General features: G+C 46.1%; 1 protein-coding gene across 2 annotated transcripts in view; it reads left to right on the top strand.

The window, feature by feature from the left end:
- Positions 1–21,579, top strand: part of acvr1c (activin A receptor type 1C) — a gene marked incomplete at both ends in the record, with an annotated part of 29,494 nt that extends 7,915 nt beyond the window's left edge. The window contains 7 exons of one of the 2 annotated variants that reach the window (XM_084443376.1): positions 10,463–10,702; positions 11,280–11,510; positions 12,353–12,520; positions 13,888–14,044; positions 14,742–14,866; positions 19,194–19,324; positions 21,454–21,579. In XM_084443376.1, coding sequence (XP_084299502.1) covers positions 10,463–10,702; positions 11,280–11,510; positions 12,353–12,520; positions 13,888–14,044; positions 14,742–14,866; positions 19,194–19,324; positions 21,454–21,579 — 1,178 coding nt within the window. Of the gene's footprint in view, positions 1–10,459; positions 10,703–11,279; positions 11,511–12,352; positions 12,521–13,887; positions 14,045–14,741; positions 14,867–19,193; positions 19,325–21,453 lie in introns of both variants that reach the window. The other variant, XM_084443375.1, reaches the window with a different exon arrangement.
- Positions 21,580–23,042: the final 1,463 nt, after the last annotated feature.

Below are 23,042 nucleotides of genomic sequence, written 5' to 3'. Positions count from 1 at the left end.
CGTATAAAAACACACCTCTTCAGACTCGCTTATCCCCAACATGGCCAGGGTTCAGAGTAACGCTATCCCACATCTGTTTTAGGTCCCTTTTCCTTCTTCCTTTAATTTTTTTTTTTTTTTCCTCTTTTACTATGTTATGATCTGTACAGTGTTCTTGAGATTGCGGGAACACCTGATTGGTCAAACAGCATAAACGCCCATGATTCGTCTGCGTGCCCCCAGCTCACTCAATGCAAATCGGAATTCTTAACTGCATTAATTGCGGCCTTTTACGATTAGTTAATTGCAAAAGGTACTAGCGATGTGATTTCGATTAATGCACGATTACTGTAATTGGGCAGCCCTATCTCCAACACTTCTGACCCTCAACACCGGAGCCCCCCAGGGCTGGGTCCTGAGCCCTCTCCTCTACTCCCTGTACACCGACGACAGCAGGCCACGCACAGCTCCTACTTGGTGATTAAGTTTGACGGCAATAGGCCTGATTACCGACAATGATGAGAAGTGAACAACCTGACGCAGCGGTGCCAGGACAACAACCTCTCTCTCAGGCGTCGCTAAGACCAAGGAGCTGATCGTGGACTACAGGAGGGAGAGGAGAGGGCCTGGACCCCATCACCATCAGTGGATCTGGGGAACAAACCTGGGACGTACACACCAGCCATGAGGGGAGAAAGGCACAGCAACACCTCAGATGGCTGGAAAAGTTTGGCACGTGGCCCAAGATCCTACAGAGGCACAACAGAGAGCAGCCTGACTCAGGAGCTACGGCGGTCGATGTGCCAGCAAAGCCTGCAGGATCATCAGAGATCCCAACCAATCACGGCCTGTTTGAGCTTCTGCCGTCGGGACCTGCAGAAGGCTTTTTCTACCAGACAACCAGGCTCTTGAATAATGGACACTAATGGCCTGTTGCCTGTCTGCCTGTGACACACACACACACACACACACACACACACACATTCAGATGTGCATGCACAAACACACACTAACATGCAGTCTGCACTTAACATGCACCATACACATTACACACATTACATTATCTATTACTATTGTATTGTATTATGTTATTTTGTTGTTGCTACAAGCTCTCTTATACTTGTATAATCACAATCATAATTTGTTTTATTGCCATGCCGTTTTTCAACATACTAGGAATTTGCTTTTGGTCATGGTGCTTAACATGGAGACAACATTGGACAGGGTGCAGGGACGAGACAGGACAGTGCAAAGACAGGACAGTGCAAAAAGCAATTACAAAATGCTAGTGCAAAAAAAGGATAAGCTAACAAAAACAACATATAATTGGATGTAACCATATTGCATGTTGAATCTCAACATTGGTCCTAGCCATTGCACATGTGTCACAGCTGGACATGTGTTCCATGCCTTCACTGGCTGTGACACAGTATCCGCATTTGCAACCAGGGGCACAAAGACAGCTTGGGATAGACAGGGAAGCCAGTGTATAATGCAAAAATAATTGTTATTTTATGCCTAAAAATACCCCTTTCAGCGTTTCAGTTCAATTTCACTATGTATTTTAAAACACACACTCAGGCTTTTAACATAAGTAGACCATCTGCGTTTTGATTGTAAAACTCTTCTTCAGGCAGAAATGTCTTTCAAGTGGTCGGCTTGTGTGCTGTAAAAAGCATACCGAGAATTGGTGCGTGTTTTTAGACATAAAAGAACAATTATTTTTGCAGTATACACTGATCTCCCTCTCTATTTCTTTATTGCCGTTTTGGGAACCTTATCCTCCACTGACTAGTAGCGCTTTCTGTTCGTTGGGAGCTGTGGAGCACTGTACGTTTAAAGATGGTGTTGATTCTCTACATGAGTTATGTATCAGTATGTTTATCTGTTTTATGTTTAGTATATTTATTTATGGTTATCTCTGATTTCCTGCCTCACCTATCCTACACTGTCGGCGCTGAGCTGAGCTGGGGGATGCAGGAAGAAGATGGACCATCCTGATCTCGCCAGCTCACATTCTGTTTCTCTTGCAAACCAGTCTGGATACTCTCCACAGAGATACGTTTGTGCCAGATCAGAAAACGATCTCGCCAATCAGCGTCCTGTGAGGAAATACAAACAGCCATGCTGGGCGGGTTTAGGTGTGACGACAGCGAGGAGCGGTTGAAGTCAGCGTGTGATAGACGGTGATAGACAGATGGTTCATCGAATCACCTGCCAAGTATTTTTTTTGAAGTGCCTGCCCTTTCCCAAACAGTTTCCAATGGAGAGTTCCCAGATGGTTTATGCGGCGCGTCAGGTTAGAGAGAAGAGTTGGCAGCCGAGGAATCGACCCGTAGGAAGCAACGAGGTCCCGGCAGATGTCCCTGCTCCTGTTGGGGTTGTTCCTCCGTCTGCTCGGCCCGCGGTGTCCCAGCCAGACGACATGAGCCCTGGTCCGCCACGCGCGCCGTCCTGTGACTTAATAACATGGTCAGAAAGGTTACCAGCGGTCAGCGGGTGATCTTCCCCTCAGGTGTATAAATAGCTGGTCAGGTGTGCGCTAAAGCCACACGTAACTGATGCTGTCCCAAGGTCGGTGTCTGTGTGTGTGTGTGTGTATGTGTGTGTTTGTGCATGTGTGTGTGTGTGTTAGAGGTCTGTGTGGATGTATGTGTGCTTTTGTGTGTGTGTGTGTGTGTGTGTGTGTGTGTGTGTGTGTGTGTGTGTGTGCGTGTGTGTGGCGTCCTCACCGCCCACACAGAGCCTCTGTTTACCAGGTTGGTGGTTGTAATCCCTGTCTGGATGTCTGCGGTCTGTAGCGCTCTGTAATGAAGAACAGTAGTGATCTTTTTATTCTAAACATTTGACATCTGTCACGTTCCCGTTCTGCCCTACTTTAGTAAACTCTCTTATGTCAGCACTCCAGGTCATTCCCCCTATAGTGCACACCAGGCATTCCCAAACTGTGAGGCGGGCCTCCCCTGGGGGGCCCCAAAGTAATTCAGGGGAGGCGCGGAGGGATGGTTAGAAAAAAAAAGGAAGGAAAAATATGTTTTTTATTTTAGAAATTTCTATGGTTTTTATGAATGAAACATGATTTTTAAGGTCTTTTTTTTATGGACAAATTTGGGGGGTTGGGGGGGGGGGTGCGGGTGTGTCACTGTTTTCAGAGGGGAGGCCCACATTGATGAAGTTTGGGAACCCATGGTGTACACCATACCGCTCAACCCACAGTGGCTGTCCAGCAGGGGTGTGAGCCCACATCTGCTCTCCCCCAGAATAGCTCAAGAGCTCCTAGAATAGATTGGAAAATCGGCGTACACCCTCCAGGCCATGGTTGGTTTGGGTATTTTCAGCTGAGGGATTTCGGTAGTGAGGATCTGGACTTCATATCCACAGTTCTGTCCTGAATGATAAGTGGAGGAGGACTTGAATCGAGGGCTTTGATGTGGGGGAAGGAAAGACATTTCACCTGGTGTTTCTATCATGTTCAAGAGCTCTTGTCAGACCTGGTGTTCAAACTTGTTAATACTTGTTTTAAATGTAACAAAAACTAAATATATATGCAATTCTCTAGAACACGCGTGTAAGTGAAACTGAGGTTGATTTTGCGTATGATTTTTTTTTTTTTTTAGAATACTACCATAATTACCTCCGCCCCAGCAAAACTGCACAGCGAGAGGTAATGTTTTCGGTGGCATGTGTTTATTTGTTTATTGGTTGCTGGTTTATTAGCAGGATTACGCCAAAACTACCAGACCGATTTTCATGAAACTCGGTGGAGGTGTGTAGCATTGGCCAACTTAGAACCCATTACATTTTGGAGCGGATCCAACCTGAGGAGAATACCACAGAGTCAGCCAAACACAGCCACCCATTCACCTCCATTCACTTTTTGAACTTGGTCCTGAAACGGCCGTATCTCGACCTGGAAAGGTCTTAGAGACACGGGGTTTGGACTGGAATAAAGCTCTCGACCTAACAAATGGAGCAATACCAAACATATCCTGCTTGCATGCATGTGCGCACGCACAGAGCCACGAAAAGCATTCATGGGCGGAGGTCTGTGCTCTCTGAGCACCATTTTGTTTATCATTTTTATCCGTTTTGTATCAGTTTCATCACTTTTATCAATTTATTAGTTAGTTTTATCAGTTAAAATGGGTAAATGTATGATGTTTTTAGTATTTTTATTGTGTATTGATGTTTGTAGTTTTATATACTGTATGCTTTGTTCGGTAACCAGGGCACCATTTGAAATGAGAGCTTGGTCCCAATGGGCTCCCCTGGAAAAATACATTTAAAATAAAAAATAGAACTAACAGCTGATGCACTCAGCCATTGAGACCGTGAATTGAAATATGAACATGTCCAGTTCTGGGTGTTTACCAGCTGTCTACTTTGCCTAGTTTTGGGTCTGTTTTGCAGACCAAACTCCAGGCATGGAGTTTCATAAGTGCCTCTGGCTGAGCACGTAATGGACAGTTCCCCTGGTTACCACAGTGGTGGTACTTGGGGGGGGGGGTCAGAAGGTCCCTGGTTAGATTCCAGCTCCTCCCGCCAGCATGTCTAAAACATGTCCTTGAGCGAGACGCTGAACCCCCTACCTGCTCCCCGGTCTCTGCCACGCGCCCCCCCTGCATGGATCAATGCAGAGGTCAATCTCCCTCAGGGGATTAATAAAGGATAATTAGTTCATAATTTAAGTGCCCGACCGTGGTGGAGAGGAGGATGGGAGACAAACTGAAGTCTATTCTAGACGGCCCCTCCCATGACGAGCTGTGGCAGATGAGGAGCACTTATAGCCACAGGCTCCTCCCACCCAGGTGCACTACGGAGCGGTTCAGACCTTCCTTTGTGCCAGCAGCCATCAGACTCTATAACTGTGCCAGAGTGCTATGAGGTGTGTGTGTGTGTGTGTGTGTGTGTGTGTGTGTGTGTGTGTGTGTGTGTGTGTGTGTGTGTGTGTGTGTGTGTGTGAGCGAGCAGAGGGGTAGTGTAACCCTTTTCATAAACTCTATGAAAAAAACTCTAATCAAATCTCATATAAACGATGAAACGATTATTACTCTCTGGCTGCGTTCTTTCTGCGCGTGCTCTCTGTCAAAGGGGACGTACGTCTGTGGAGGGTAAACTGCTTTCAAGCAGAACTGGACCACAGCAGAGAATTTGTTTTTAATCCAAACGCAGAACTGAACATTATTGGGCGCCTAGACGGCAGGAAAATGAGGAATAACAACCACAAAACCTCCAGTAGGAGAGTCAGTCGTTATCAAGCTGTTGCTTCATAGAGCACCACAATAACAAACAGACGATAGATTAGCTAAGTTTTGACTTGAGTTTCCGTAACTATAGTAACTCACTCTCTTCCGCCTGTGTGCGCATGTCACACAGCTTTTCTGATTACATGCATTGGCGTATAATAAACACCACAACCTCACATGTAAACAGTGGCCCTGAAATCTTCAATCGGATTGAATTAAATCAGATTGGAAAAAAAGTGCATGTAAACGCAGTGTATGTATGTATGTATGTATGTATGTATTACATTACAGTCATTTAGCAGACGCTTTTATCCAAAGCGACTAACAATAATTGCATTTAACGTAGGAAGAGCCAATGTACTACTACTTGCCAGAACTCACAAGTGCATCTTCTTTCTAAAACAAACAAGTGACTAAGAGCATAATCTAGTGCTGAAGGCAAAGTGCAAGAATCACAATCTAAAGTACAGTGCAATATAATATAATAAGTGCTTAGGTGGGAGGATTGTTGTAGTACTTCTTGAAGAGATGAGTTTTGAGCCTGCGACGAAAGATGGGCAGCGACTCTGCTGTCCTGACATCAGTGGGCAGCTCATTCCACCACTGCGGGGCCAGGACAGAGAAGAGCCGTGACCGTGTCGATCGACCGCAGGAGCCTCGGAGTGACGGGGCAACCAGTCGCCCTGAGGTAGCAGAGCGTAGTGGTCGGGAGGGGATGTAGGGTTTGACCATGGCCTGGAGGTGTATGTATGTATGTATGTATGTATGTGTATTACTAGACATATATGTACAGCCTGGATGTACAATATGTATGCATATATGTGTACTCCTAGACATATCTACTTATACAGACTGGAATGAATGAATGAATGAATAATTTTATTTTTGTGTCCGGCCGTCACAACACGGCCCATCCCTTATGGAATTATTTAGACACATTTTTTTTTTTTTTTTTTATTAAACCTTTATTTTACCAGGGAAGTCCTACTGAGACAAAGGTCTCTTTTACAAATGAGCCCTGGCCAAGACAGCCACAAACAGACAATTCAACAAACATTAAAAGCACATAAAAACACAGCAAAGCATTAGCACGCACCATCAAAACACCAACAGGGCCTATGTACACATCCACAAGACATAATAGCACACCATACCACATGCATGATCAGTAGCAGCATATTAAGAAATATAACCTAATAATACAGTCATGCTGACATGCTGGATGTATGTACATTTTTTATTTATTTTATTCTATACTGTACTGTACACATCTTACTACTCTGCATTTTCCAATCTTGCTGTAATTGCTCCACTGCAGCTCAAACTCCAAATTTCCCCCTACGGGGATCATTAAGGTATCTATCGAAGGTTGTTCTGCGCGTTGCTATGGTTGCCCGTCAGGGACCCCTGCCGTTCTGTCTGCCCGTGCTGTGCAAATTCCTTATGAAGGCCATTGCTATGCCTTATTACATTTTTCTTAAATGCTTTCAATAAAATGAATTCACTCCGTTAGCAGTGGGGTGAGGTGCAAGTATAAAAAAAATTCCTCTTAGAGATTAATTAATAAAGTATCTGTCTATTGGTCTATCGATCCATCCCTCCATTCATCCCTCCATTCATCCCTCCCTCCCTCCCTCCCTCCCTCCCTCCCTCCCTCCCTCCCTCCCTCCCTCCCTCCCTCCCTCCCTCCCTCCCTCCATCCTTCCATCCATCCATCCCTCCATCCCTCCCTCCATCCATCCCTCCGTCTAATTTCATTGATTCAATCTGTGACCCATAGAGCAACCTCTGCGGAGCTACCCATGTAGGCTATAGAGAGCATTACAACACCAGGGGTAGATAAATCCACTGAACCAGATTTGCTTTGTTCATCTGTACCTTCACGTCTCGGGTCAAGAGAGCAGTTCCTCCTGCATCACGCTCACTCACCAACTTCTAGTGTCATCATCTAGCGTCATCATTGCTGAAGATACATGTTCCAGAATAGTTCACATAAAGTACTGTTAGTCTATCTTCAGAATAAACCAACTGAACTGGGAATCCTATGATAGTTTTGTGATCGCTAACGTTTTTAGTATAGGTGAATTGAGTGTCCTGCCGCACGGAACTACTTTTTACCGGCACAACAGCCATCGAGAACCGCTGGTCGAAACAACTTCTACGTCCAAGGGTCCTGAACAATACACCTGCCGAATGTTGGTTTACATACATCGCCTTAATACATCGCCTGCTTCTCAAGATAATCATATCGGAGACAGGCACAGTTTGTGGCATTAGAGCATCGATAGATGGATGGATGGATAAATGGACAGACAACAAAAGGGCTGCCAAATTGTCAGAGCTGTTTCAACCGCATAAATACAGTGGCTCGTTTTCAAAGGCACTGGCACTGCGTGAGATGGCGATGGCACAGCGTGACTTGAAACAGGTCGTTTAGAACTATTGATTATGACGAGGGCTGAAGGACGAGCGAGCAGAATGGGATCCATTCTGACTGGCTGTCGATGTGTCGGGCTGTAGCACAGCTTCTGTTCTCTCCTTCTCCACAGGCGATCAGCGGGGTCTTTGTCTGGGGCCGGGCTTAGTTTTGATTTCCATTGAGCCGGCCCAAGTCCTCTTTCCCATACCAATTTCAATGAATGGAATCCACACATTTATAACTTGGTAGATGTTAAGTGTAGGACAGATGGACTGTTTGCGAGTTATATTTCACTGGCCGCGGTGACAACTGAGCATGTGTTTGATGTAGGGCTAAAGTTGACTTTTCTGAATGATTCACATGGACTGAGGCTGTGTCTGCATCTTATGCTAAGATAAGGTACAAGTGCATAGGTACATAGTAGATGTTTAACCTAGCAGTAGAATTGACTGGTATAGCTGTGATTTTAGACCCTGGTTTTATTGTAAGTAGTACTGGCTGTGCTTTTTTTGTAAATGGTAAATTGACTGCACTTATATAGTGCTTTTATTCAAAGTGCTTTACAATGGCCTCTCATTCACCCATTCACACACACATTCACACAAATGGCGGAAGCTGCCGTGCACGGTGCTAGCCTGCTCATTGGGAGCAATTCAGTTCAGTGTCTTTGCCCAAGGACACTTTGACATGTGGACAGGAGGAGCCGGGATTCGAACCGCGGACCCTGTGTGTACCTCCTCAGCCTCAGCCCTTGATGGGGCCTTTGTGCCTTGCTGTTTTTACTGTGCTTGTGTGTATTATGTACAGCTACAATGTAGGAATTTCCACTCGGGATTATTGAAGTATCTGTCTGTCTGTCTCTGTCTGTCTATCTATCTATCTATCTATCTATCTATCTATCTATCTATCTATCTATCTATCTATCTATCTATCTATCTATCTATCTATCTATCTATCTATCTATCTATCTATCTATCTATCTATCTATCTATCTATCTATCTATCTATCCATCTATCCATCTATCCATCTATCTATCTACAGTATCTATATATAGAGAGAGATAGACATCTTTATGAACATAGCTGACAGTAGGATCATATTGTGCGTCTCTGGGTGTACGAGTTTGAGGCAGATCATTAGGACTGCGTTCTTTGCTGCCCTTCAGTCACACGGTGAGCTTGACTTCGCTGCTGCGAGAGATGAAAGCATCCGGCCGAGTCGCGCTGCACTTCTGCTTCATCTGAAGTCAACACGCTCCTCCAGTTAGTTGAAGAAGGAAACATATACTTATGTATGAATGTGTTGGAATTGATGAGCTTCCCTGGTACATGCTGTACCCAAAGTAGACCCAGGAACGGGGGAGGGGGGGGGGCGTGATTTGGCAAAGAGTGACTGGTACAGATGGAGGAGAGTAGAGGTCAATTTCCTGTTGTTTTCTACTGGGCTCTCTATTGTGGCTCTGGTCAGACATGGACACGTTGAGACAGAGAGTTTGCTTTTAGGTAAGAGGGTAAAAGACACATTAGGCAACACTGTAGACGTCTTCTTGGCATATCTAACCCGATGTTGCAAGTCCCGAGCCCTCTGGACCGATGTTGAAACTTACACTAAGTGGAGAAACTTAAGCTTCATTCACTGGCATTTGAATAAGACCTAAAGGTCAGGAAAACATGACCCCACTGTGGCTTAGACTGCGCTAATGCTATTGGTCAAGCTTTACGCTCTCCGATTAATTATGCACAAGTGCTCGCCGTCGGTTAATTTGTCAGTGAGAGGGATGATCAGCAGCGCTCGTTGTGAGGTAATGTTACACAACAGCTCATTCTTCCAGTACGCCCACAGAACGGTGACACGGTGACATGTGACATATTTTGTCCTTGAAAGTATTGTTTCTCCCCTGGTCTCCGCCATCCACCCACAGAAGGAAACAAGGTCGGAGCTCATTATTTTCCCAAGTTCTCAGGGTCAAAGCTAGATTTCACAATCTGCAGAGAACTCATTAAGATGCATTGCTTTGCGGTCTCTGTGCATCACTTCAGGGGGCTTTCTCAATGCCAACAAACAGATGTAATTTACAGCCTGTGGAATCCATCTTCTGTGCTACGGGTGTATCAAGGGGATTATTCTGACTGCCTCTGAATATTTATAGGCAAAGTTGAAAACGTCTGGCATTTGCAGAGCAGATAGACCTTCCAAATATGCTGTTTTACTGCCAGTGTTAACAGGGCTGCCAAATTCTACATTTTCATCTCTTTAAATCTGGGTAATATATTAGCTGGCCGCTTGGCTGGGTTGTCCCTCTGGGTTTGTTGACACGTTTGCAGGTTTGATCGTGTCTCATACTTTATTTTTGCGACCAAATGTTTAAGGTGAAAACATTACCACACCCCAGGTACAGTAATACACACTCACACTAGGGACATTGATTACCAGCTCTCTATCAATATAACCAGACAAATTATATACCCCTAACACACACTTATATAACACACAAACACACACACACACACATCGCCTGAATCATGAAGTGGCTGAAAATGTCCACTAGAGGGCGCGGTGGCCGCAGTATCAGCAAAGTACTTTCCCCTCCAAGATGAACAAGTCTTTTTACTATAAACATCATTCAGCCATTACATAATTTCTCTTTATATTTTGTTGTAACCCTGAGGATATCAATTAATTTAATGGTAATAATATACTATAATATAATACCATAATGAGATTAATGTGTGTCACATGCATTGTAGGCCTACTCAGAATGGCATGTCTGTGTTAGCCAGTGTGCTAACAGTGTGTGTGTGTGTGTGTTGGTAGCAGAGAGGCCTTCGGAGCCGGGCTGGGGCAGGGTGGAGCTGGCAGCGGCCATCTTGGTGCCCTCGTGCCTGCTGTGCCTGCTGGTGCTGCTGGGGGTGTGTGCCACGCAGGGCCGGCGCTGTGCCTACGGCAGGGCCCACAAGCAGGACGCGGAGGAGGCCCTGGACGACCAGAGTCTCATGTCACCTGACAAGTGCCTCAAAGAGCTGATCTATGACATGAGCACCTCTGGCTCTGGCTCAGGTTAGACGCTAGCTTACTGTTCAGAACGCACTCAGTGCTCACACAAAACACACTCAATGTTCACACAAAACACACTCAGTGTTCACACAAAACACACTCAATGTTCACACAAAACACACTCAGTGTTCACACAAAACACACTCAATGTTCACACAAAATGGACTCAATGTTCACAAAAAACGGACTCAATGTTCACACAAAACAACTCAATGTTCACACAAAACACACTCAATGTTCACACAAAACAACTCAATGTTCACACAAAACACACTCAATGTTCACACAAAAGCAGACACTGTCACAAACCAAGATATAGTACAATGTAATTAGTGACTAAGTGTATGTGACAGTATTGGCCACCATAGTAAATATATGACAGTATTTTTCATTATATTTAGTATGCTTGTATTTGTGTATTGATTATCAATTGAGTATTGAAGACAGTGTTCTTTTGATATTTTTACATTTACTCGTTTACAAGTTGTTGTTTTTTGTTAAAAAAATGTGTGAGGGAGATATTTTGAAATCCGTCTCACAGCTTCTCGTGTGGCTCGGCCCCCTGCTGTGTCATCCGTAGGCCTCCCTCTGCTAGTCCAACGCACCATCGCCCGGACCATCGTCCTCCAGGAGATCATCGGCAAGGGCCGCTTCGGCGAGGTGTGGCGGGGGAAGTGGCGCGGCGAGGACGTGGCGGTGAAGATCTTCTCGTCGCGGGACGAGAGGTCGTGGTTCCGCGAGGCGGAGATCTACCAGACCATCATGCTCCGGCACGAGAACATCCTGGGCTTCATCGCCGCGGACAACAAAGGTATCCGATCATTTTTAAAAACGCACAAAAAACGAGCTGTCGTCCCGCCGTGGTTGTGTGACAGTATCTCTCCCTTCTCAGGAAGATGTCAGGGTGACAGATGTCTGTTTTGGTAAACAAGTCAACCTTGTGTGATGAGAGATCATGTTGGCTGAGAGAGTGCCCATTTTATTTTATTTTTAAAAAGACGTATGGTCACAGACAGATTGAGTAGAGGTCACACCTGCACCAACTAGCTCCCTTTCTAGTGGTGCTAGGAATCAAATCCCCTGAAGATCCGTTCTTGCACACACTTTCACCTCTGCGTTGGTTTATTAAAAAGCTGACGTTTCGGTCACGGGGACCTTTCTCAAGACATGGCATGGTAAAGTGACACGGTGCTTAAATACAGTCTCATTCACAGAAGTCCACAGCTGTGTTGGGGGCGTGTCTCTTAGGCCAGTCCTTCAAAACTCCCCTAACTGTGTAAACACAAAAAATCAAAACCTTGACACTAGGCCACTGCAGGTAAACGCCACAGTATTGCAACTACCCTCTGGGATCCCATACACTTTAAAATGATATGTATGAATACACAAAATACCAACACACATTTCTGGAAGGGACGGCCCACCCTAAAGAAAAGAAACAGACAGATGGAGCCCAGACAAACAAATCGTCCATATCCACAGATGTATGACTATGACTATGCCTCTCTCTCTCTCCCCCCCCCTCTCTCTCTCCCCCCCCCTCCCCCCTCTCTCTCTCTCCCCCCCCCTCCCCCCCCACTCTCACTCTCTCTCTCTCCCCCCTCTCTCTCTCTCTCTCCCCCCCCCTCTCTCTCTCTCTCTCTGTTCTTCCAGATAACGGCTCATGGACCCAGCTGTGGCTGGTGTCGGAGTACCATGAGCATGGCTCTCTGTTCGACTACCTGAGCAGGTACACGGTGTCGGTGGAGGACATGGTCCTCTTGGCGCTGTCCATCGCCAGCGGTCTGGCACACCTCCACATGGAGATCATTGGCACCCAGGGTGAGCATTCTGACACAGGCACAATATACTGTAGTACACTGGTAACATACATGTAGTAGCCTACTGAAGCCGAGGGTCAGGTTTCTTTTTCACAGACAGATCTTATTCCCAGAATGGCTCTCCGATATCTAGGCCTGGAGCACTCTTTAGTGCTGCTTGTTAGAGCAGCATACCCAACCGTAGCTATGTTAATACATGGATGTATTAAAAGAACGGGATACGGCATTGAAAGATGGACGCCCCTTAATTCAATGAAAGTTGCTCACCCAGCGCAAGAAACATTTTGAACATACTTCCTGTAGGCCACAGCACACGCCAAGCCAAGCTTTTAGGGACACACTAAATAAACTACAGAGCCATTATATGACAACAATGGCCAAGCACCACGAAGAGAATGACAGGACGATAAAATACACCCCCTTCAGGCACAGCACTCAATAGCCTACTCCCCTACTTCCACTCGGCCACCGCTGACCTTGGAAATCTGTGTCTTTTTGTTTTGATGTTCTGGGACCACTGCCTCTTGTGGTATCAACATAGAACTGCAGGTCAACAACCCGACGGACAAATCGTCATTCGCCTTTCATGGAGCTGCAGGTCAACAACCCGACGGACGCACAAATCGGCATTCGCTTTTCTTGGTGCGACGCCTCGCACAAAAATGGAACCAATGATTTAAAACATGTTAATTAAAAAAGTCGTTCTTGACTTGTGATACCCAGAAAAAAAGTGTTTCTTTCCCCAAGTACGTCTATGGGGAAAAGTATTTTTGCCCTCAAATGCGTCACTTGACTTACGATTTCCCGAAATTACAAAATAGCACGCCAATCAGGGACTGCGTTTTAGCTGCTGTTCTGCCTGTGGAGACGCAGCCCCTGATTGGTTCCTGTGGTTGATGTGTGAAAACGAAATACAGGCTGCTGGCAGAACAACAGTTCTATTAATACATCCATGCAAAAGTCTCCCATAGCAAAGAGCGGTGACGATAACGTTGGAAGAATAAACACAGACATAAGTGCAGTATTGCAGAAATAGACTCAATAACAAGAATTTAAGAGGAAGAGAGAGAGAGTATGCACTAATGGAGTTTCGTTAGATGTTTTTGCTGCTTTTCCGTCTGGATTTGGCAGACGTATTGTTACGCTGGCTGAAGGAGTAGCCAAAGGCAAGTAACGTTACTCCCGACCACTGAAATCGTTTTTGGAGAGTCCAGACTGTGTCGCGAAAACTTATTTTTTTGTTGCTTCCAGGCTAATTTTCCTTACCCACGGGAATAGTGACATTAAAAATCTATCCATGTCCATGTGACATAATCAAATATCATATATTCAAACGTGTGTGTGTGTGTGTGTGTGATCTGTTGCCAGGGAAACCAGCCATCGCCCACAGAGACATCAAGTCGAAGAACATTCTGGTGAAGAGGAATGGTACAGCGGCCATCGCTGACCTGGGCCTGGCGGTCAAACACGACTCCAGCACCAATACCGTCGACATCCCGTCCAATCACAGAGTAGGGACCAAGAGGTACGACCGCACACGGCTAGTACACCTGATCACGAAATGCTGTGGTGTTAATCATACACTGTGTATGTGTGTGTGTGTGTGTGTGTGTGTGTGTGCGTATGTGCGTGTGTGTGTGTGTGTGTGTGTGTGTGTGTGTTTGTGTGTGTGTGTGTGTGCGTATGTGTGTGTGTGTGTGTGTGTGTGGCCAGTCAGGCTTGGGGGACTAGGTGTGCTCAGGAGGACATTGACTTCACTGACAGAGGGAGCAGACGTGTCTCTGCTGAAGCTCTGTTCATTAAAGGATAATGACACTGAATTTCATATTTGGCTCTATTCCTATTCCTGGCTTCCCTGGCATGTATCTGACTAGTACAGGTTAAAATATTTCTGTTTTGTGCAGTACAGAGTTCTGTGTCAATAACGTCGGCGCGCGCACCCTGGCTCGTTGCTAGCTATGGGCACACTCGAAAAACTCTAAAAAGTATGATATACTGGATACGTGGATTTCAAGTTTAGGAATTACATGGTTTATTCTTACCAAGCTCTGAAGTCGTCCTGTAAACACCATAGGTCCTTTCACCTCTGCATTTGGAAACAACAGTAACTTGTAAACAGTACTAATTTCACCGAACACACAACAGCCATCTCTTCACGCTGTAAACCTCTGCGAAATTCGGATTCGGATGAATTTCGCGGCTAACAGGTTGACCCTCTCCAGGTACATGGCCCCGGAGATCCTGGAGGACACTATCAATATGAGCAGCTTTGAGTGTTTCAAGCGGGCGGATATCTACGCCTTGGGCCTGGTATTCTGGGAACTGGCCAGGAGGTGTTCAGTCAGGGGTGTGTTAACCGACACAACCACACACTCACAGACACACATACAAAGGGAAGCGCGCGCACACACACACACACACACACATAAAGGGGCGCACGCACACACACACACGTATGCAGGCACACACCCACACACACACACACACACATATAAAGGGGCGCACGCACACACACACACATACACACACACATATGCAGGCACGCACCCACACACACACAGGTGCGCTTGAACACAAAGACACACACACACACACACACACACACACACAGAGCTGCATTCACATAAACCACAGAACCAAAGTTCAAAACAACAGCTGATTGGTTGCGTGGTTATTGATGGTAATTCTAATGGAACCTCTGCTGCGCTGTCAGGCTGACTTGCAGACACTCAAACACACTCATCAAACTGCTTTTTTGAGCATCGCTGCCGTTCTCTTAAAGGATAGGTTGTTAATTTATCATTATAAGCCATGTTATAAGGTTATTTACCATCGTATACAGTACAGCGGTCAATGTCAGTTTCGTCAAATGATGCACTCTTGAGATATAGCCCATCGCCACCAACACACTCAAACTCAATTTTCAAACACCACTGGTGTCCGTTGATCTTCTGTAGGGGTGTGCCCGAATACAGATAGGTTATTTGGAAAGGCACAGATAATGCCTATTTTTTCTATCCGAAGTTACTCATTATAAAAACATGCACGTCATCCGCATTAGGATGACGTGCTAATGTGCTAACTGTTGACGTGCTAACAGTGACTCACTCATCACTGTTGATGAGTGAGTCACAGGAGACGCTGCGCTAATCTGATGAGACCACTGGCAATGAATACAAGAGAAGGACACATTTTCACTCTCCCGCTGTCCGATAAAGTTTCTTAATACAGCTAATGTTAGCTGGTCATTCCGTTTTTGGTAGGTATGGATTTGAAAGCGTGTTCCACCGGCAGACTATCCATTGCGGTAATGTTATGGGGAAAAAACATGGCTTGAGCCATAACGTAACGTTATTGTCAACTATAGCTTATTGTCGACAATAGCTTAAAAAAATAGGCTGCACTCAGTCTGAGACGAAATGTGGCTTGTGGATGTTTACTACATATGTGGTACTGTTGCCTGCATTGTCGTAGTAGACTACAGCTGCTAAGTTTTATAACAGCGTTGCACATTTAGCAGCGCACTTCATTCATGTCCAAACTCCGTCTCAGAGCGAACTTGCTATTCATGTGATAGCCGGCATCTGAAATAGCAGCACAGCGCCCTCTACTGTTGTATTTGTCAGTTTTCCATCACATCCCAGTTGTTATCCTGATATCAGACAGGCATCTGAAATAGCAGCACAGCGCCCTCTACTGTTGTATTTGTCAGTTTTCCATCACATCCCAGTTGTTATCCTGATATCAGACAGGCATCTGAAATAGCAGCACAGCGCCCTCTACTGTTGTATTTGTCAGTTTTCCATCACATCCCAGTTGTTATCCTGATATCAGACAGGCATCAGAAATGGCAGCACAGCGCCCTCTACTGTTGTATTTGTCAGTTTTCCATCACATCCCAGTTGTTATCCTGATATCAGACAGGCATCTGAAATAGCAGCACAGCGCCCTCTACTGTTGTATTTGACAGTTTTCCATCACATCCCAGTTGTTATCCTGATATCAGACAGGCATCAGAAATGGCAGCACAGCGCCCTCTACTGTTGTATTTGTCAGTTTTCCATCACATCCCAGTTGTTATCCTGATATCAGACAGGCATCTGAAATAGCAGCACAGCGCCCTCTACTGTTGTATTTGACAGTTTTCCATCACATCCCAGTTGTTATCCTGATATCAGACAGGCATCAGAAATGGCAGCACAGCGCCCTCTACTGTTGTATTTGTCAGTTTTCCATCACATCCCAGTTGTTATCCTGATATCAGACAGGCATCTGAAATAGCAGCACAGCGCCCTCTACTGTTGTATTTGACAGTTTTCCATCACATCCCAGTTGTTATCCTGATATCAGACAGGCATCTGAAATAGCAGCACAGCGCCCTCTACTGTTGTATTTGTCAGTTTTCCATCACATCCCAGTTGTTATCCTGATATCAGACAGGCATCTGAAATAGCAGCACAGCGCCCTCTACTGTTGTATTTGACAGTTTTCCATCACATCCCAGTTGTTATCCTGATATCAGACAGGCATCTGAAATAGCAGCACAGCGCCCTCTACTGTTGTATTTGACAGTTGTTTTCTTTTAGTGAGCGGACTCGAACGTGGAAATATATTTCAGAACTAGTTATATGCCAATATTAAATCAATTTTGCCCAAAAATTGCATTGCCAATGAATATTAAAGGTGTCCTATTATGCTAATTTTCAACAATTTAATAAGTCTTCAGGGTCCCCAAAACATGTCAACAATAAGCGTTCTAGCCTCTAGACCCCTCTGTTGACCTAGAGATCAGATTGAGCGGATTGAACGCTTTTTTCATATGCAATTGAGCTCAGCTAAGAGCAAGTCGGCAGGCTAGAGAACGAGGGCTGTTGACAGCGCTATGCTACCTCAAATATAGCTGGCTAGCCTGGACCATCCACACTCGAGGCCGCTGCGACACATTTCACTGTCCTCTCTCCCTGACTAAACACAATAGCGTTAGTGCCCATGTTATTGTCTCCACGGTTGCATGCTGTTACCTCTAGCTACATTCGCTAGCTAGACACCACCAGGCTATATGACAACTACAAACAATAAAAGCTAGATTCTGTAGGCTGAGGGAAATCCAATGATGTCCACTTCTTAACATTAGATTTTTAATGACCCCTCGATGAACTACAATTCTACCAATTTCATTCCACTAACTCTAACATATGAACCGAGGTAAAGTTGGTTTCACGTTCGACATTCGTCAGACATTCATATTTGGAATTTTAGGGACCGTGGAGAAAGTACAATCATAATCAGGAAAAAAATCAATAACTGCCAATATTGGACAAAGACACCACAAACCACTTGCAAATTATTCTACTAATCAATATCTATCTGTGACAGCTTTTGGATTTATGAAATTATTGATTACCGATTTATTAAAAATCAATAAATCAATTAAACCAATATTTAATGTGGTTAGGATCAATAACTCTGCCATCAATCGGTGAATGTTGCAGCAGCACGTTTAAAGCTCGTCACGCAAAGCAGGTACAGGTGGAAGATGGCGCAGCCAACATGTTACACACAACCCTTCTCTTGTCACCGTTACAGCCACTACAACAACCACTAGCTACGGTTACAACTTGGTTCGCGCTCATTTTACATGTGCTGCTGCTGCATTCACCGATTGGTGGCAGCACTGTGACGTATCGCACAGAGCGTGCGCTATTTCCGCTAGAGCGTAGAAGAAGAACCAGAAAACCGCGAAACGAAGGAACAGTGAGTGAAAAATAGGCTATAACAGTGGTTATTTCACCTATAAACGAACCGACAAGGCACCGCCATGACAAAAGACATCTGCAAGAATGCATGGTGAGCGTCAGATTTGAAATTCGCCGTCCGGAATAGTCCGGTCACCCTTTTCTATATCCTTATATACGTGACCCCAGATTGGAGGAGCGACAGCGTATCTCTGGGGTCACATCGCGGGTAGCTAGCTAGCGTTAGTACTATATGCAAACAAACACAGCATAATTACTTACAGTTTCTGTATAATTTCCACTTTTTGGTCAACAAACACTTCTAATATTATCAATGGAATACCAGCTATGTAGCCCAGGTGGTAAAAGGATAGCCCTTCGGGAGAACCTTGGGGGGAGAGGATATAACATCAAACCCACACGAAGAAGAACCAGCTTCTCGAACTGTTGTTGTTGTTGTTTAGACCTGTGACCCGGAAGCGCCTCTTCTTCTATGGTAGCCTCCAAACTCAGTCAAGGCCTCCCAAAGTTCAAGCGGAAGTTAACAAACGTATGTACTGCGAGTGAAAATAGTTTAGCTATGCTAAATGATAAATAAAACCCCATCGGAATATATCTATTTTGTGGCGATTTTTTGTCAGAATATCAACGGACACCAGTGACCACTCGGTGAGTTTCCTGTCTTTGAAAACAAAAGTTTATGGGATTTTTTAGGGATTTTGTCTATGCACCTATGGATCCATTGAGTGTTTTAGCAGCGACGGGCTATATCTCGAGAGTGCACCGTTTGACGAAACTTTGATATCGGCTGTTGTATATGATGGTAAATAACCTCATAACATGGCTTATAATGCTAAATTCCGAACCTGTCCTTAAACCCATTTGTTTTTCACTGGAACTAACCAAGAGACGCCTAATGTATATGTTTCCTTTCCACAGGGGTTCACGAGGATTTTCAGGTGCCTTTTTACGACCTGGTGCCTTCAGACCCCTCGGTGGACGACATGAGGAGGGTGGTCTGTGAGCAGAAGCTCAGACCCAGCATCCCCAACCAGTGGCAGAGCTGTGAGGTGAGGAGGAGGTGCTGCCCTGTAGCAGTGGTGGTGTTAGTGGAGGGTCTGTAGTTGTGGTGTGGTGTTAGTGGAGGGTCTGTAGTGGTGGTGTGGTGTTAGTGGAGGGTCTGTAGTTGTGGTGTTAGTGGAGGGTCTGTAGTTGTGGTGTTAGTGGAGGGTTTGTAGTGGTGGTGTTAGTGGAGGGTCTGTAGTTGTGGTGTTAGTGGAGGGTCTGTAGTTGTGGTGTTAGTGGAGGGTCTGTAGTTGTGGTGTTAGTGGAGGGTCTGTAGTGGTGGTGTGGTGTTAGTGGAGGGTCTGTAGTGGTGGTGTGGTGTTGGTGGAGGGTCTGTAGTTGTGGTGTTAGTGGAGGGTTTGTAGTTGTGGTGTTAGTGGAGGGTCTGTAGTTGTGGTGTTAGTGGAGGGTCTGTAGTGGTGGTGTGGTGTTGGTGGAGGGTCTGTAGTTGTGGTGTTAGTGGAGGGTTTGTAGTTGTGGTGTTAGTGGAGGGTCTGTAGTTGTGGTGTTAGTGGAGGGTCTGTAGTGGTGGTGTGGTGTTGGTGGAGGGTCTGTAGTTGTGGTGTTAGTGGAGGGTCTGTAGTGGTGGTGTTAGTGGAGGGTCTGTAGTTGTGGTGTTGGTGGAGGGTCTGTAGTTGTGGTGTTAGTGGAGGGTCTGTAGTTGTGGTGTTAGTGGAGGGTCTGTAGTTGTGGTGTTAGTGGAGGGTTTGTAGTTGTGGTGTTAGTGGAGGGTCTGTAGTGGTGGTGTTAGTGGAGGGTTTGTAGTGGTGGTGTTAGTGGAGGGTCTGTAGTTGTGGTGTTAGTGGAGGGTTTGTAGTGGTGGTGTTAGTGGAGGGTCTGTAGTTGTGGTGTTAGTGGAGGGTCTGTAGTTGTGGTGTTAGTGGAGGGTTTGTAGTGGTGGTGTTAGTGGAGGGTCTGTAGTTGTGGTGTTAGTGGAGGGTTTGTAGTTGTGGTGTTAGTGGAGGGTCTGTAGTTGTGGTGTTAGTGGAGGGTCTGTAGTTGTGGTGTTAGTGGAGGGTCTGTAGTGGTGGTGTGGTGTTAGTGGAGGGTCTGTAGTTGTGGTGTTAGTGGAGGGTCTGTAGTGGTGGTGTGGTGTTAGTGGGGGGTCTGTAGTGGTGGTGTTAGTGGAGGGTCTGTAGTGGTGGTGTTAGTGGAGGGTCTGTAGTGGTGGTGTGGTGTTAGTGGAGGGTCTGTAGTGGTGGTGTGGTGTTGGTGGGGAGTCTGTAGTGGTGGTGTGGTGTTAGTGGAGGGTCTGTAGTGGTGTTGGTGGTGTGTGTGAGAGGCGAGTGTGAGAGACGATTGTGAGTGTGAGAGGCGAGTGTGAGAGGCGAGTGTGAGAGGCGAGAGTGAGAGGTGAGTGTGAGAGGCGAGTGTGAGAGGCGAGTGTGAGAGGCGAGTGTGAGAGGCGAGAGTGAGAGGCGAGTGTGAGAGGCGAGTGTGAGAGGCGAGAGTGAGAGGTGAGTGTGAGAGGCGAGTGTGAGAGGCGAGTGTGAGAGGCGAGTGTGAGAGGCGAGAGTGAGAGGTGAGTGTGAGAGGCGAGAGTGAGAGGCGAGAGTGAGAGGCGAGTGTGAGAGGCGAGAGTGAGAGGTGAGTGTGAGAGGCGAGAGTGAGAGGTGAGTGTGAGAGGCGAGTGTGAGAGGCGAGAGTGAGAGGCGAGTGTGAGAGGCGAGAGTGAGAGGTGAGTGTGAGAGGCGAGTGTGAGAGGTGAGAGTGAGAGGCGAGAGTGAGAGGTGAGTGTGAGAGGCGAGTGTGAGAGGCGAGTGTGAGAGGCGAGAGTGAGAGGCGAGTGTGAGAGGCGAGTGTGAGAGGCGAGAGTGAGAGGCGAGTGTGAGAGGCGAGAGTGAGAGGTGAGTGTGAGAGGCGAGTGTGAGAGGCGAGTGTGAGAGGCGAGTGTGAGAGGCGAGAGTGAGAGGCGAGTGTGAGAGGCGAGTGTGAGAGGCGAGAGTGAGAGGCGAGTGTGAGAGGCGAGTGTGAGAGGCGAGAGTGAGAGGCGAGTGTGAGAGGCGAGTGTGAGAGGCGAGTGTGAGAGGCGAGTGTGAGAGGCGAGTGTGAGAGGCGAGAGTGAGAGGTGAGTGTGAGAGGCGAGTGTGAGAGGCCAGGCCGTGTGTGTGACAGGCTTCTCTTGTCACTGCAGGCTCTGCGGGTGATGGGGAAGCTGATGAGGGAGTGCTGGTACGGCAACGCTGCTGCCCGCCTCACCGCCCTGCGGGTCAAGAAGACCGTGGCCCAGGTGACCCTCAGGAAAGACGTTAAAGATTAGCTGGACTAGCGAAACCCTGGCGCTGGCGCCAGCTGAACTGGTATTGGCCAGGAGCGATGCGTCCAGGAGTGCCACGCCGTGACCACGAGCACCGAGCACGCTCGGCTTGGGATGCCAAAAATGATTGTGGGAGGGGTCTGCTCCTTCAGCTCTACAGGAAGTGACTGGCCTTGATTGGTCCCATCCAGAGGAAGCAGGAAGGAGCTAAGCTCTGACCATTCAGGAGAAGAATGAGGGGAAAAAAATAATGTACAGATTTGTTGGCTACCTCAGACATTGTTTTAAAAGTGCCCAAAAGCTTGAAGTTGCACATCTAACTGCTTTGTGCCATATACTGTATAAATGTAGTGCTAAGCAACATGCTAAATGAATGTGAATGTTACTGGGTAATGCATTTCCCCACCTGATTGTACAGGACAGACACAAGTACACGGTCTACAGACTAACACACCTGTTACCCCCCCCAACACACACACACACTCATAGACTACACTTCAATATCATATAAACAGCCTGGTGTCTATTTGTAAAATATACTATGTTTCAGTGTACTGCACACTCAGTTTTCTCTGTTGCGAGTTTAAACTGACTTCTAATTTGAGAGGCAGCTTATTGCTACTATATGGAACAGAAAGGTGATTCCATAGAGAAGAAAAGAAAAGATAGGTTGAAATGTGATCTATGGAATTATGATTCCATAGGAATGTCATTATATATCCAAAGCCTTCATATTCATGCTGCTGTTTGTAGATCGAGTATAAAATGCCTATGTGAAAAGATTATCTGTATATTGCGTATTTCAACTACACTGAAGATAATATTCTTTTCATTTTTATAGATTTTATTGATTCATTATCAGGTGTAGACAAAGGAGGGATTTTCTTGAGAGCAAGCCTGGAGTTTGGATCAGGTTATCCGCATGTGAACACTAACACTATTGTGAGACACGGCTTATAAAGCTCTGCCATAACAGGCTTAGGGAAAGCTACATCTGTGTGTGTGTCTGTGTGTGTGTGTGTGTGTGTGTCTGTGTGCCTGTGTGCATTTGTGTATTAGTGTGTGTGTGTCTGTGTGTGTGCATTTGTGTATTAGTGTGTGTGTGCGTGGGTGTGTGTGTGTGAGTGTGCATTTGTGTATTAGTGTGTGTGTGTGTGTGTCTGTGTGCGTGTGCATTCGTGTATTAGTGTGTGTGTCTGTGTGCGTGTGCATTTGTGTATTAGTGTGTGTGTGTCTGTGTGCGTGTGCATTCGTGTATTAGTGTGTGTGTCTGTGTGCGTGTGCATTTGTGTATTAGTGTGTGTGTGGTTTTGTGTCTGCGTGTCTGTGTGCGTGTGCATTCGTGTATTAGTGTGTGTGCGTGGGTGTGTGTGTGTGTGCGTGTGCATTTGTGTATTAGTGTGTGTGTGTGTACTGGATGTGTGTGCTTGTGTATCATGTAAACCTCACAGCTCAGTATTATTGAA

The sequence above is a fragment of the Borostomias antarcticus genome (genome assembly GCF_949987555.1).
Source record: "Borostomias antarcticus genome assembly, chromosome: 9".
Taxonomy (NCBI): domain Eukaryota; kingdom Metazoa; phylum Chordata; class Actinopteri; order Stomiiformes; family Stomiidae; genus Borostomias; species Borostomias antarcticus.
Note: the sequence above shows the minus strand (reverse complement) of the source record. Positions and strands in the feature narration are given on the sequence as shown.